We start from the raw sequence: 17,092 nt of genomic DNA on the forward strand, positions 1-17,092 counted from the left end.
TTTGCGCATACCAGCACAATTTGCTGCAATAAGCACTGCTCCAGAGGAGTCATGACCACCTCCACTATTGACGCATCCACCGTGTCATAGAATTCTCCATCCCAGTGGAGGGAAGCCAAGGGATCCTCTTCATATTGGACATCACTGTCCTCTTCCATGGCCCTTGGGTTGGGGAAGCAATCTCAAGGAAAAGCAGGTGGAGTGCCTAAGATTTGTTTGCCAGTTTGCAGTACCACTTCTAGGAAAGTGCGTGGAACAGGGATCAGCGCAGAGCGCTGCAGTTTTTGGTACTGGGGATCCAGAAAATCAATAATGGGCCAAGCCACCGTTTGGAAGGGGTCTCAGCCCCAGGAACACCACCCACAGGGTGTCCGATGTATCAAATTATGGGGTGAAAATATCCTCCTGGTAGCGTACCCCCACTGGGCTGGTGCTGCTACCAGCAGTAAAACACACCCTGTGGGCGTTAATGGGAAAAACACTCAATTCTGACCCTTAACCATGAAGGGCGTCACAAAATGCAGTTTTCTCAGGCCAATATACCTGTACAGACCCCTATAGAATGGATGTCTCTCTCCAGGGGCAGCAGAGGCTCAGGAAGGCAGCACACGATTCTGGCTACAGTTTGCTGACAGGAATACCAAAATTGTGCAAAGCCAGCCATAGAACAATGGCGCTACCACAGCGCCACCTAGTGGAGGGAGAATCCCTCTGCACTCTGCAGTCACCAGAATACAGTATATGGTCACGTAGAAGTGTAAAAGTGGACCCGCAACCCAATCTGAAAACACACAGTATAAAACACTGGGTTTTGTTACACAGAATTAGCAGGAAAAAATTATATTGCAACAAAGAAAGAGTCACCAAAGACAGAGATGAAGGACTATGAAGGAGATGCTGCCTCGAGATTGACCAGTTGTGGACTGATTGGACTGCATTGTCTGTTTTGACTAATTCCCAGTGTTTCATGGGAAAGGTGGTTTGTTGAAGATACAATTAAATGGCAGCTCTAATAAAAGTGAAGAAAGCGTTAAGCATAATCCTTGGCTTCAGTTCTGACAAAGAATTACAGTCTACATGCCAATACATTAGTGTGCAAATAGTTTCCTGGGCTATGTCTGGGCTAACCAAAATTATAAATGTTCAAGTCCGTCTTCAGATCACTGAGCCAATCTGCCCAGCTGCACAAAGCCATAGCAAGGTACCTTTTACCTGCAAGAAGCAGAGCTGAATTATATGCTGGCACTAGCCATTGAATAATCTAAATAGCCAATGCCATGAATGTTGCCAAATGTAGAGATCCCAAGAAAAAAACTGAATTGAGACTTTCTGTTGATATGCATCAGCCTTCTGAGGCATTTCAGGAATAAACTGAAGGGACTTTACCACTTGCATTTCCAAGGATTGCGTAAAAGTATTTATCAAGATTGGAACATAGCGAGTCAAATATGCAGAAAGAGTACTGTTTGCTATGATCTTTACATTATATGATGTTAAGAGTTCAAAAGAAAATAATATTTTAGTATTCTTAATAGATATGTAATCTATTAAGTTGATGCAGCTGTATCATTACAGAAAATTAATCAAGGTAGTGACAATAAAAAATATTGGAAATGCAAATAGTGATTCATTTGACTAGATACTTATTTGAACCCTTGTCAGTATAAAATTCCAAAAGCTGGTCTCATTTTTTCACAGACATGCCAATCATGCTTATTGTGTATCTAATCCAAATGTCCTTCAAAGTGATGCACGCAGGCAACAAACAGCCTTGTTAGCTAGCAATTGTACTATCCAAAATAACCCGGTCATGTACATCTCTGAATATTGACCTATGTAGTTTCATGACCATGAGTTGATTTTACAGATATGTTGTAAACCTGATGAACAAATTCATAGCACCATGGTTACCGTCCATGTGAGGTATGGTCTCGGGAGCCTATCAGAGTGTGAGGTCATGAGCTGCACACTGAAAAAGGTTATGATTGTGGTGCTCACCAAAAGGCAAGGATTTCAGTGCCCCTTCATATTACGTTCTTTATAGGAGTTACATTTTTTAAATAAAATAAAAACATCATGAATAAAGAACCATAACCTCTCTTTAAAAATGTTTTATTCAATATTTAGATATACAGACACATATACGTATACCTATTTTTGTGTGTATTCAATTGCTTTCAGACTTTGCTCTGTTAGTTATTATCCCATCTATCATTCTGCCATTTAAACAGTTCTATATGTACTAGTCACTTTTCACAAGGAAGAACGACTTACGTTTTTTAAAAGCAAAATAATTGTATGTAATCAAGCGGTAAAAATCATCTTTCTCTACACTGCTATCTAATAAGTCAACATTTTTTCCAGGTTGTGTTTTTTCATCAAAATACATTTAATGTTTATTCTTTTTATGTAGATTTTGTGCCAGTCACTTTTATGCTACCAGCTGACTACAACCTGTTTGTGGAGGAATTCAGAAAAAATCCATCTAGCACCTGGATCATGAAGCCTTGTGGAAAAGCTCAAGGCAAAGGAATTTTTCTCATAAATAAGCTCTCCCAAATTAAGAAGTGGTCCAGAGATAGCAAGACATCCTCGTAAGCAAACTTTTCCTTTACTGAAACAATGTTTTGACAACGTTACTTGGCGAACACCAACCAAACCATGTCAAAAAGTTTGTATTTTCAAGTTAGCACAAACCTGAAATGCATAAATCTGCAGTATTTTAACAGGTAAAGTAACATTTCTAATGCTATTTACCCTTTTGGGTAAAGTACATATTTGAATTTATGTTCTCTATTTGAAGGACTTATTTCCAACCAGAGTAAGTGCATGCATATACAGCAGTGGCGGCTCCTTCGTTTGGGTGGAGGAGTGTCCGCTTCCAGCAGCGGCAGCTACAAAACCTTTTAAAGAAAACCATGTTAAACCATGTTTATTATCGTTTTCTTTAGAAGGGGCGGGCCATGGGGGTGACGTGCACGGAGGGGGAGTGCACACACTCCCCCTTCACAGCGCATGTGTGTTTGGCCGGCCCGAGACGGCCGGCCAAACACACATGCTCTGTAGACTCTCTCCAGCCCAGCAGCACAGCACAGGCTCCCAGTCTGCCTGGGAGCGCCCTAGCTGGGCGCTCCCAGCCAATCCTCATGCTGCTCTGAGCAGTGTCAGGATTGGTGCAGGGCAGGCTGGGAGTCTGTGCTTGCAGAGGCAGAGGAGCGCCGAGGGACAGAGGAGCGTCTTGGGAGGCAAGTGTTTTTTTAATTTAAAAATCTTTTTTTTCAATTAAATTTAATGTTTATTCCCTCCCGCCTCCCCTCCCTCCCGCACTTTTCTCCCCTTCTGCGGCCTTCGAGCCGCTACTGATATACAGTATAAATTAATATTTTGGGTAAGACATTAGCCCGATGAAAGGAAGCACTGTTTATCCTTAGGACATTTTCTGGAACTGTTGCATTTTAAAACTGAAGGTTTTAACCCTTAGGAAGCAATGTCTTCTTTCAGTAGACCTAAAAACATGGTCGAGAATGATCATGGGAGTGTTGCTGTAGTGTAAGACATTTGATCAACATCAGAAAGTTGTAAAAAGTGAATAATAAATAAAGCATTGTTTTCTTCGTTTGGATTAGTCAGTGATATTTCTGAAGGATCGGAAAATGGAGTAAAATGTGAGGTAAGAAGTGAGCTAACAACACTCAGAGTCCGTTTATTATAAAACAAAATCTGCATTGTAGATTCACACCAACAATTGTATAGATGTTTATATGTGTGGGATTCATAAAATTCCAAAGTAGTGGTTTTGTAAATCTACATAAATTGAATATTTCCAGGTGTTCTCCTAATTTCCAAGTTCGTATACCTGCAAGTTGTCTCAAGGTGAATATACACAGGTATTGCATTTGGCAGGAATACCAACATTCCACATTTTGTGTCCCACCTGGGAATTTCCATCTTTAGAAATCCCTTTCCTTAAACCCCATGGGACTATGGGTGTATTTGTCGAACCTTCACACCTTAATTGTGTACTTACCGCCACCTGTGTTTTTAGAGAATTTTTCACTTCTCCAGCATTGGATCTTTCATAGATTCACATGCTTGAATCATCCCCGTCGTCGAGGTGGGAGCCTCACGGTAAACTTAAATATATAAAAAGCAGTAAGTCAGTAAAAATAAAACCAAGTAGGCCTCATAAGGTATTTTACAGTCTATCCACTTTGTTTTGTGAAAAGACCCAAACTTGAGTATCAACCAATCAGGATTCAGCCCCTCCCAAACACTCCCAACAGAGGCTGAATTCCCTCAGATTTTCTACCGCACGTCGTGTGAAGGGAGTCTCCCTGAGCTCTGCTCAGTTTTTTTCCTATTTTCTGACTGAAGATTGTTTTTTCTCTCAGGAAACTAGTTACAACTTTACTATGTCTGAAAAGGCAAAGAAGGGTCTGTTCAGAGACTGTGACAACTGTGGGAAGAAGAGACTACATATTGATGACCCCCACAAGAAGTGTATTTACTGCCTTCATCCAGACCATAAGGTGAGAGACTGCAAAATCTGTCGCACCTTTAGTCAAAAAACCCTCAAAGACCGAGAGGGTAGACTTCTCTTATGGCTGCAAAAACAGAAAGCCTTAGAGCATCCTTCATCAGACAGCGAAGAGTCACCACAAACTTCTCGCCCTCAGAAAAGAACAGGTGAGAGAGATAGAGGTGCGGATGAACCACCAAGAAAAATGCACAAAAAGACTAAACAAGTCTTAACTGAAGAGGCAGTTAAACATGGACCAAAAAAGGTTCATTCAGAACCTACTACGCCGTTACACCGGAAAAGCACCTCAAAGAAACCATCCCTGTCTCTGTCACCACAAAAAGAGTCAGAAAAACTCTTTTTGGTGAAAAAACAACCGTCGACGACCGCCCCGACAGTGTCGACGGTAACAGCGACCACGGTATCGTCGACGTTCACAACACCATCCTCACCGATGATTATGACGTCGTCGCCTTTGTCATCGACGACGATTATTACTGCAAAAATCTTCAAAAGAGCTTCGTCGGCAACCACATTGTCGACAGCGGAGGCCTCCTGGGTTCACAAATCATCCAGGGCACTCCCATCTACGCAAACTACGTCGGCGAAGCGACCGTCGTCGCTAAAATACCCGTCGACGAAGGGACCGTCGACTAAGGAAAATACGCAGTCATGGACGGAAGCGTCGACGAGAGACCCGTCGACGAGAGACCCGTCGACGACAGTACAGTTGACGACAGTACCGTCGACGAGGGAACCGTCGACGAGGGAACCGTCGACGATGGATCCGACGATCACCACAGCATTAACAGTTTACAAACCTTTGGACATTTCACCAGCTCATTCCTCATACCATCATGAGGAGTCCACCAGATTCTTACCCCTTTCCCTTATTAATATAGGGGACAAGCCATCTGACATTTTGCCGATGCATACATCACCAAGTAAGGTGCTGCCATACCCACCGCAACATCTTTTAGACGATGAGGATGATGACGTTCAAGGAATGTTTGGGGCAGCTAGTAGCCCGTCCCAACTAAATGTCAAATGTCAAGAGTTTGATGAAGAAGAGGATCAACATTACCAGCATAGTTATGCTTCAACATCTTATCCACAGGCAAACCAACCATCGCCTCTAGCTATGCCTAGCACATTAGTGACAGATTTACAACATATGTTGAAGGACTACTATAAAAGGTTCCCACCGTCAACTCAGTCCACGCCACCTAGACCTCAGAGTTACCAGCAAGCTCAAACTACTAATGTTTCCGAAACGCCACAGGCTAGTAGACCTGTAACTAGCCAAGCTCCGGAAGCTTACCTCTCGTCGGACGACGAAAGGGAAGAGGGCGAGCTAGCAGATTCAGCGGCTAGTGAATGGGACGACTATCTCGTTCCCACACCATCTCCACCTCCAGCAGCTCCAGTGGATTCTCCTCCAGAAGACATAGGAGGTTTCCATAATATCATAGAGAGAGCGGCGAAACGTTTTGGCCTGGAAATTGTTTCCCATGAAACTGAGTGTTTTTTGTATGACTTTAAAGAGCCATCAAAGAGATCTGTAAGAGCCATACCTATTGTGGATTTCTTATGGCAGGAGGGTTTGAAGGCAATGAAAAACCCGGCAACAGTGCCTTCACAAATGCCAAGGCTAGAGAAAAAATACAAGGCCCCAGATGATTCTCCGGCCTGTTTAGTCTCACAACCGAAACCTGACTCGGTTATATCACAGGCGGCTCAACGACGATCCAAAAACCCCTCTACACCTATTGCGTCTCCCCCAGACAAAGAGGGAAGGAGACTAGACAATATCGGTAAGAAATTCTCCTCGGTTGCTGCAGTAACGGTCAAGGCGGCAAATTCCCTCGCCATCCTGGGAAGGTACGATCGGCAGATGTGGGCAGACATGTCCGTTTTTGTAGATTCACTGCCAGAAGATCTCAAGGTGGAGGCTAAAAAGGTCTTGCAGGAGGGAGAAAGGGTTTCCGCAGAGATAATAGACAGTGCAATAGATATTTCCCTCACTGGCTTTCGACAATTAGCTGGAGCAGCAGTCCTGCGCAGACAAGGGTGGCTTAAAGCTACTTCATTCAGACCAGAAGTCCAGACTCGTGTTCTCGACATGCCCTTCGATGGAGAGAGTTTGTTTGGCAAACATGTCGATGATATGCTGCAGGCTATCAAGACGGATACCGATACGGCAAAATCCCTAGGTACCCTGCAATATAAAAAACTACCTTTTCGTGGAGCAAGGGGTAGAGGTAATTACTCCTTTCGAGGTGGATACCAACAATACAGGTCACAATATACATCTTCCTCCACAGGACCAGGACATCAGCACCATCAACAACAGCAGCATTATCGATTACCACCAGCCGCAGCTTACAAACATCCGGCTAGAGGAAGAGGAGCTGCCCGAGCAAGAGATACAGGCAGAAAGCAATGACCAGCGGATAATCTCAACACCTCCCCAATCAATATTGAAGGTCGGAGGTCGCATCAATTCTTATTTCCCCAAGTGGAAGGCTATAACATCGGACAGATGGGTACTAGATGTGGTGACCAGAGGTCATACTCTGGAATTTATCCAAACACCACCGAGTGTCCCTCCATCGGGTACACCGCCTCTGAGGTTGAGCCAACTTCTCAGGGAAGTAAGGATAATGCTAACAAAAGGAGCAATAGAACCAGTCCCTTTATCTCAAAGGAACAAGGGATTCTATTCCCGGTTTTTCCTTCTCAAGAAACCCTCAGGAGACTGGCGCCCCATCCTGGACTTGAGAGCACTAAACAAGTTTCTAAAGAAACAATCGTTCAGGATGGTAACGTTGCAGGATGTCCTGCGTCTCTTAAACACGGGCGATTGGATGGCATCCCTAGACCTCCAGGATGCTTATTTTCATATCCCCATATATCGCAACCATCGCAAATTTTTAAGGTTCAGGGTAGGAAGTATGCACCTCCAATTCCGGGTTCTACCATTCGGTCTCAAATCAGCCCCCAGAATCTTCACAAAAATGCTAGCTCCAGTAGCAGCACATCTTCGCCAGGCAGGTATCCAGGTCTTCCCTTACCTGGACGACTGGCTTATAAAGGCACCCTCAAAATTCCAAGTAACAAATCATATTTCCTATTGCCTTCATTTGTTACACAGCCTGGGGTTTGTAGTCAACTACCAGAAATCTCAGATATACCCCAAACAAGAATTGAGTTTCTTGGGAGCAATTTTGGACACAGTACGCAGCAAAGCGTACCCATCACACGAGAGGAAACAAAAGTTAACCTCGTTGGCAGACAACCTATCCAGAAAAAAGTTCGTTTCAGTCCGCATCTACAAATCATTGCTCGGAATGATATCATCGTGCATTCCGCTAGTCCCAGATTGCAGGCTCCATATGCGACCCCTGCAAGAGCAATTGGACATACAATGGACACAGGTCCTCGGCTCCTTCGAAGACAAGATTCGCATAACGCCTCTAATGAAGAACACTATGAGGTGGTGGGCGACTCCAACCAATTTCTCAAAAGGGCTGTCTTTTCTTCTTCAAACACCAAGTTACATAGTAACAACGGATGCCTCTCTCGAAGGATGGGGTGCACATTGCCAGGACCTGCAAATCAGCGGAATCTGGAATCAGCAAGAGAGCCAGCTCCATATCAATTATCTAGAACTCAAAGCAATACACTTAGCTCTAAAAGCTTTCTTGCCAAAGATACAATGTTCAAGCGTCTTAATCCGGACGGACAACATGACCAGCATGTTTTATCTAAACAAGCAAGGAGGCACAAGGTCCCTACAACTCTCGCAGCTAGCCCAACAAATTTGGACATGGGCCATCAAACACAATATTTCACTAAAAGCGGAGCATGTGCCAGGACAGATCAATGTTCTAGCAGACACCTTGAGCAGGACAGTAATTCCTTATCACGAGTGGGAGCTAGACCAGAAAACTCTCAATGGCCTGTTTCTATTATGGGGCAAACCAAACTTAGACCTATTTGCCACTCTCGAGAACAAGAAATGCCAGTTCTACGCAAGTTGGCTTCCCCAAAAAGATTCGTGGGGGAATGCGTTTTCGATGAGATGGTCAGGAGTTTATGCCTACGCTTTTCCTCCGATCCCGCTCATTCCGAGAGTCATCAGGAAAATGAAGACGGAGGGGTGTCGACTTCTACTCATAGCTCCCAGATGGCCCAGACAAATATGGTATACGGAGCTCCTCATGCTCTCCGAACGACCACATCTACCACTCAGACAGAGTCCGACTCTTTTAACGATGCACCAGGGACAAGTCACACACCCACATCCGTCGTCTCTTCATTTGTCGGCTTGGCTCCTGAACACAATGAATACTTAAATCTCTAAATCTCCCCAGAGTGTAGAGACATCTTAGCAAAAGCTAGAGCTGACACTACCAACAAAACCTATAGACTTAAATGGAAACGGTTTTGTGTTTGGTGTGCAGCGGAAAATATACATCCTTTATCTTCTACTCCGGAACAGATACTTCCATATCTCCTGCTCCTGGCAAAATCAGGACTTGCATATTCTTCCATACGGGTACATCTGGCAGCAATCTCCAGATACCGCAGATCACCAGATAGACTCTCTTTGTGTTCCACAAGAATTGTCAAACAATTTATGAAGGGCCTTTTTCGGGTCTTCCCGCCAATTAGGAAACCCCCGCCTCTATGGTCATTGAATGTTGTGTTGATGCAACTCATGAAAGCTCCTTTTGAGCCGATCCACAAAGCTGACCTAAAATTCCTCGCATGGAAAACAGCGTTACTGTTAGCTCTTACTTCGGCAAAAAGAGTCAGTGACATTCAGGCTTTCACCATCAAACAGCCGTTCCTCCAGTTTACAAACTCAGGTGTCATCCTGCGGACAAATCCTAAATTCATTCCGAAAGTTCCCTCAACATTTCATTTAAATGAACCAGTCATCTTAAAAACCTTTTTTCCAAATCCGCAAACAGTGGCGGAAAAAACATTACATTCTCTCGATATTAAAAGATGTTTAAAGTTTTATCTACAGAAAACTCAGGCCATCCGCCAGTCGGATCAATTATTTGTAGCATTCGGCGGAACAAAGAAGGGACACGCGGTGTCCAAACAGACTTTGGCAAGATGGATTGGCCTGGCGATTCAATTCTGCCATTCAAAAGCAGGAAAGCCGCTCCACACCAAGGTGAGAGCCCACTCTACAAGATCGGTAGCCACTTCAGCGGCACTCTTTGCAGGTGTACCACTACATAGCATCTGTAGAGCAGCAACATGGTCCAGCCAACACACATTTACAAGACATTACTGTCTAGAGGAGACAAACCAGGTCGATACAGCAGTGGGACAAGCAGTGCTGAGGCATCTATTTCGTTAAGGTGAGCCTCTTACACATCCCACCACCACACTCGAGGTATGGTCATTAATGGTTCATTTTCTTCTACTGTTTAACGTGTCGTATTCTCCATAATAATAGCATAAACTGTGTCAGGATTTCTTGCCACACACATTTTATTGCTTTTATATTCGTATGTTTGTGAATATAAATATAATTATATGTAAGTGCATATTTGAAACTGAACTAATGTGAATCACATCACGTATAGAATTACGATGGAATTACAGTCAATGTAATTCAGTAAGTAAGAAAACATTACTGCTCGTTACTCGGATTCAAGCATGTGAATCTATGAAAGATCCAATGCTGGAGAAGAAAATTAGTTACTTACCTGTAACTGCAGTTCTCCAGTATTGGTATCTTTCATAGATTCACATGCGACCCACCCTCCTCCCCTCAGAGGCTCCCCTATTATACAGATATTAAACTTCACACTCCTAATAGAAAATCTGAGGGAATTCAGCCTCTGTTGGGAGTGTTTGGGAGGGGCTGAATCCTGATTGGTTGATACTCAAGTTTGGGTCTTTTCACAAAACAAAGTGGATAGACTGTAAAATACCTTATGAGGCCTACTTGGGCCTACTGGTTTTATTTTTACTGACTTACTGCTTTTTATATATTTAAGTTTACCGTGAGGCTCCCACCTCGACGACGGGGATGATTCAAGCATGTGAATCTATGAAAGATACCAATACTGGAGAACTGCAGTTACAGGTAAGTAACTAATTTTCTTCTGCGTTTAGTGTGGGAAATACATAGGAGATGTTTGTATTTAACCACAGAGTTCAGACTTGGTACATGCTCCAAAAATTCCTAATGACCACACCGAGCAGCTTCTCTAGGTTTGTTCTCCACTTACCTAAAAATACAACTTCAGACAATATGGCCACTTGGTAGATTTTGTGCAGTTGGAATGCCATATGCACTAATATTCATTTGACTTAATTCAGTCAACCTAACTGCTCATTTCCATTTAACTTACCTGATCAAAATGTCTTTTGAAGTAGTCCCTCTGTCTCCACTGTCACTCTTTACACTGGTGGTAAGATCCTGTTTAGACCATGCCATGTCTGGATCACCACACAATACAATCACTATTACAAAAATTGTTTTGTTGGCTATACTTCACTTTTATTGACAGTATTCCTAATCAAAGCCTTCCAAAATAAATACTGACTGCCGTTTAGCACTCACAATAATTACTGAAGCATTACGGGCCAAATGTACTACCCAGAGTTTTGCGACTCATTTACGCGTCGCAAAACCATATGTACAACAGTGTACCTCACACTGTTTGCGATTCCCAATGGGGTCGCAAATGACCTACCTCATTAATATTCATGACTTAGGTCACAATTTGCAACCCCGGTGGGAATGGCTGCACTCACAGGGATGGTGGCCTGCTGGGGACAGCAGACCACCAGGTCTGTGACTGCTTTTAAATAAAGCAATTTCTTTTGTGAAATGCATCCCATTTTCCCTACAGGAAAATGGGATGCATTTCAAAAATAAAAATGAAAAGTTTTCTTTTAATTTTTTCAGAACAGGCAGTGGTCCATCGGACCACTGTCTGCTCCGAAAAAATACTTTTGCTGCCATTCACAAAGGGAAACCCTTCCCGTTTTGCAAATGAGTTGGCACCAATTTGAAATTGGTGCTAACTGTGACTGTTTTGTGACCGCATTCACGGTCACGAAACAATCATACATCGCACTGCCACTCGCAATTAGGAAAGGAACACCTATTCCTAATGGCAGCTCACAAACCCTATTTGTGATTCGGTAAAGAGATTACCCAATCGCAAAAATGGGTTTGTGCATTGCCAAATGCTTTTTTCTTGTCGCAAATGGCCCGATTCTGCGAATCAGGCTGTTTGCGACGAGGAAAAAGCTTTTTACATTTGGCCGTAGGTCTTTCAATTGATTTTTGCATGTCAGAAAAGTTCAAATAGGGGCTGTGTCTTGGTACTAATGCTCTGCGGTATAGTGTAGGAAGTTTGAATATGAATATTCTTTTTTGTGGTTTTAGACTAGGTTGGCTGAGAATTGTACTTGAAATGTAAGAAAGCATACTGTAAATGCACATTATGAGAAAATAAAACATTGTAAAGGAATTCCATCATGACGAATATAAAATGAAGATACATTGTCTTTATTAAAATCTTAGATCTCTTCTTCACTGAAGCTAAGAAATTCCCCATTAGATGGAGTCAAATTTTTTTCCAGGTTGTGCTTTTTCACGTTATGGTCAGGATAATATATATGTTAGGGTCCAGAGGTGAGATTAAGGTTATAACTTGGGTAATTTAGGGGTTGGTGTTCGTTAGGTAAGTGTTAGCGTTTGTGTCGATTGCCTATTTTTGCCCCTGTGGTGTTCATTATTATGGGATCATCCTTAGCGTCAATGTTTTTTAAAAGATTGTTATATGTCTGATATTATCAAAGACAGTTACACATGTGCAACGTTATTCTGTGTTTATATTTAGTTGCTTAATCATTAATCTAGTGTTATATAATCATACCATATTCTACCTGTTGTATTAAACGTGAATAACAAAGTAACTGGGTGGGGGCTAACTATGCCGTCCTATACGTATAAAGTTAAATCACAAATTGCCTGTAATGTGTCCTAGCACCATGGAGTTGCTCCAGTGGGTGAGGTCGAGTACATGTATTCAGTGAGTGTAGTCTACTGGGGAGACCATGAGTGATCAATTCTGAAAAATCAAGGTTTCTCATCTCGCTCCTGCCTCAAACCTCCATATGTTTTCTATGTGTTACCATCTTGACCTTGTGGTGCTAGAGTTGATCACTTTGTGAATCACAGTATATCTGCCTCCCACACCTTAGTGTTTTCTTGTGTGCCCTTTCCCTGCAGTTTTCCCAGAAGCAGTATTTCCATGTCAATCTCAGCCCAATTTATTGAAGTTCAGCCCTCTTCTCTGCTCTTGGACCCATAATGGATTCTATTTGGTAGCTATGCATCTTTTAGCTAATACCAGCTCTAAATCTAGAAATCTGTTACCCACCTTATCCTTATTCGGATGAGAAAATAACCCCAAGAGGCCACTCTTGTGGGCTCAGTAAGTCAGACCACCCTAATGCACATGTGAGATCACCATGTTACAATAATCTGTCACCGCAGGGCAGGAACATTTTAGATGATAAGGTCTTGCCTCCTGTACACCGTATCTAGTGCATTCAGCAAAATTGCTGGGTACATTTGTGCTAACCTTTTGGGGGTGAGGTATGCCCTGTACAGATATAGGCCCTCATTCTGACCTTGGCGGTCGGCGGAGAGGCGGCGGTCGGACCGCGAACAGACCAGCGGTCAAAAAAATGGCATTCTGACCGCGGCGGTCACCGCCGCGATCGACTGCCACTTCCCCACTCTGACCGCCACGGCGGTCATGACCGCCGGGCTGGAGTTTGCGCACTCCGGCCCGGCGGTCGTCCCAAGACCGCCAACGGTATCATGACCCTGCTTACCGCCGCGGTTTCTGGCGGTCGGGAACCGCCATGCGAACCATGGCGGTAGGCACTATCGGGGCCAGGGAATTCCTTCCCTGGCACTGATAGGGGTCTCCCCCACCCCCCACTACCCCCCACGAGTCCTCCCCCCACACCCTCCACCCCCCTGCCACCACCCAGAGGTGGTACGAACCCCCTCCCCACCCCCGACATGCACATACATTCACCCCGACATGCACACACCCCCTACACACACACACATACACAACGGGGACACATACCCGCACACATACATGCAGACATGCGCACCCGCCGAACTGCACACATTACCCATAGACACAGCAGCACCCCCCGCCCGCATACACGCACTCACACACCCCCTCTACACACTCACACGCACACCCCCATGCACGCACACATCACACAACACCCCCCCACCCCCTCCCCTAACGGACGATCAACTTACCTTGTGTGTTGGTCCTCCGGGAGGCGACGGGAGCCATGGGGAGGTGACCGCCAACAGAACACCGCCAACAGAAGACCACCACACAGATATGTGGGTCGTAATTCTGTGGGCGGTGTTCTGCTGGCGTGGCGGTGGAGGTTGACCAGTCTCCACTTTCCTGCCGACCGCCAGTGTGGCTGCTGGCGGTTTCCCGGCGGAACGCTCCTAGCGGTCGGAATACGCACAGCGGCATACCGCCGCGGTCGGCGGTCTTCACCGCGGCGGTAACTCAGCGGTCTTGCGAAAAGACCGCCAAGGTCAGAATGAGGGCCATAGTTCTGCAGCATAAATGTTAGCTTTATAGAAGATTAGGGTTGTTACTGCTGTGCTGTCACTTATTGCTGATCTGTAAGTTCTCGACCCAGGCTTGGGTCCAGGTATCTTTCTAAATGTCAAGTTTCCCACTCAAGTCCCTCTTTAGTAACTCTTACATTTGTGTAATTGCCTTCCTCCCATTACAAAGAGTCAGTATGGTATCTAGGGTGCGGGCCTTCTCAGGTTCTGTGAAAACTGTCAGTCCCCATTTAGTGTATAACACTCCTATGAAACTACCATATTTTAAGAATGGGTTTGTTGGTACATCTTGCATTTCCATCAAGTCTTGCAAAAGATTTTATTTTCTCATCATCATACGTGTCACTCATTGTGATTGTGTCATATCGCCCCCAGGTTGATTCACCGCTTACCGTATCCTAAATAGTGCTCTCATTGATATACTGAAATAGGAACATTCTCCAGTTTTGTGAGACAGCTATTACAAGTGTGAGAATTATGTCTCCTTGCATTTATTTTGGAAAAGCCAGATGGGAATTTAGCTCTCAATTCTTAATCTGTTTGTCATGCCCATTCTGTTTCTATTGGAGGTGGGTTAGATAGCCATTCAGCATTGAATCTGAGATGCCAGGTGATAGACCTCTTAGTTTGGGTAATTTAAAACAACATTTATGTCAGCGGTTTGAGCATTTGTAGCCATTCTATGCATGCCTTTATTCCATACTGATGTCAATAGGTAGGAGTGAGTCTAGCTTCTTAAAGTAATTCACTGGGATGTTATGCATCAAATTAGTAAAATAATAGAGAAATTACAGCAACATCACTATCTTAGAGAGAGCCTCCCTTACCATAGTGCTGATTAGTGATTTTGCCAAAAAATGTACATTACTTCACAGTGATTTAATCACTCTCCCCACATTAACCTCAGTATCCTTTCTGTCACGAAACCCCTGAATGCCCAGATATTTATATGAACCTGGCTCCCATCCAAACCATACACTGGTATGTGGCGTGATGTTTTAGTGCCTGCTTGTCTGATCTGGAATGTGTTTAAGCCCAATTAGCCTCAATCCTGTGCCTGAGACCTCATGGGGTGGGTCAGGGCGGCTTCTAAAGAAAAGAACACATCATCATTATGCAGCAATGTTATATGGTCCTTCCCAGCTATATTTATTCCCACTTGTTTACCCTTTCTGATTGAGGTCACGAAAAGAGCAGGTAAAGGGGTCACTAACATTAATTGAACCAGAATACTCTACACATACCCATGTGCAAGGATGAAGATAGAGAACACAATATCCGAGCCTATCAAGATCCAAAGATACACTAGACAGGGCTGCCCCTATTATCCCTGCTATTTGATCTAGTCATGGAACTCCTAACAATTTGATTCCATAGGTATGACAAGTTGAATGTATCAAAAGATTTCTCGAGGTCCATAGACAGACCATCCGCTTCTGATTCCCCCTCTAGCAGAGAGCCCAGAAGACCTAGCAGTTGCCTAATAGTGAGTGACCTGTTTCTGCCTGAGATAAAGCCACTTTGGTCCAAATGGACCAGACCAGTCCTTATTGACAACCTAAGCAAACTGAAGATTTGTTTATTGTTTGTTTTAGGATTATTATTTTGTATTGCTTGTTGTATTCTCTTATTATTATAGAATTCTTTATTTTCACATAGATCTAATGTAAAGTTTTAAAGATGCTGAGCCATAAACCATGTTGTTGGCTTGATACATTTTTACAACTTTAGCAAAACAAGCATTGGCAAACCCAGTAGGTCTTGCTTATGGAAGGGCTACTGGATTTGCAAATGTGTTTTAGCCATGGTGTACACCAGCTTGACTGCTGTTTAGCATAGCTAAAAGTTAGTTTCATAGAGTAGAGTTGAGTGGCGTAGAGTAGAGTAGAGGGTTGTGGAGTGGCATAGAGTGGAATAGAGTAGACGAGTATAGTGGAGTTGAATGGAGTGGTGTAGAGTGGCAAAAAGTGTTGTAGATGCTGTTGGCACTGGACGCTGAAAAGGCTTTGACCGGGTGGAAGGGTCCTTTTTGTTAGCGACCATGCGACAATCAAGCGTCAACGGGGTGACTTCCGATTGCTTCGACCTTTCCAGGGGAACAAGACAGGGTTGTTGCCTTTCCCCGTAGCTTTTTGCACTTGTTGTGGAACCTCTGGCAGCCCGGATACGGGGCAATCCGAAATTTCAAGGCATCCAATTTGGCCCTGACCAACATAAGATCTCACTGTTTGCCGACAACATTTTGCTTTTTTGTTACTCAACCACGTACGGCCCTTCTGACCCTCCAGGAGGAGATCGGCCTCTTCGAGCAGGTAGCAGGCTTCAAAGTGAATAGGGGGAAATCATATATCCTTGACTTAACAGTTCCTACCGCTGAGATGGGAGTGCTAGCTGCCACTGTTCCATTTGTATGGGCCAAGAAAGAAATTTTGTACCTGGGAGTCAGGCTCACCACCAGGGTTGCCGACCTGTTTAAGGCAAATTTTCCGCCCCTACTTAGGATGCTACGAGCGGACTTTAAGAGATGGTCGACGCTCTGGCATTCATGGTTAGGTCATATCAACACCATTAAGATGACGGTACTCCCACGGTTTTTATATCTGTTCCAAAGCCTGCCCATTGACATTCCTAAGGATTTTTACACAGAGCTTCGTAAGATGTTCACCCGGTTCATTTGTCAAGACATTAGAGCTCGGCTATCCAATAAATTGCTTATGTTCCCCAGAGACAAGGGTGGTTTGGCCCTCCCGGATCCTCTCATATATTACAGAGTGGCACAGCTCCGCGTTATCGCTGAGTGGTCACTCCGAGAATCCGACAAGTTGTGGCTACACATGGACAGGGCAGTGACGGGGCTGACACTATGGGATGTGCTGTGCAAACCCAAAGGAGACTGCCTGAAG

At 44.2% G+C, this 17,092-nt stretch overlaps 1 protein-coding gene across 4 annotated transcripts in view; it reads left to right on the forward strand.

Annotated features, from left to right (window-relative positions):
- TTLL1 (TTL family tubulin polyglutamylase complex subunit L1) overlaps positions 1 to 17,092 on the forward strand; it is a 219,674-nt gene that overhangs the window by 94,729 nt on the left and 107,853 nt on the right. For all 4 annotated transcript variants that reach the window (XM_069228307.1, XM_069228305.1, XM_069228306.1 and 1 more), the window contains exon 4: positions 2,414 to 2,594. In XM_069228307.1, the coding sequence (XP_069084408.1) occupies positions 2,414 to 2,594 (181 nt within the window). The remainder of the gene's footprint in view (positions 1 to 2,413; positions 2,595 to 17,092) is intronic.

This window comes from Pleurodeles waltl, chromosome 4_1 (genome assembly GCF_031143425.1).
Source record: "Pleurodeles waltl isolate 20211129_DDA chromosome 4_1, aPleWal1.hap1.20221129, whole genome shotgun sequence".
Lineage (NCBI taxonomy): Eukaryota > Metazoa > Chordata > Amphibia > Caudata > Salamandridae > Pleurodeles > Pleurodeles waltl.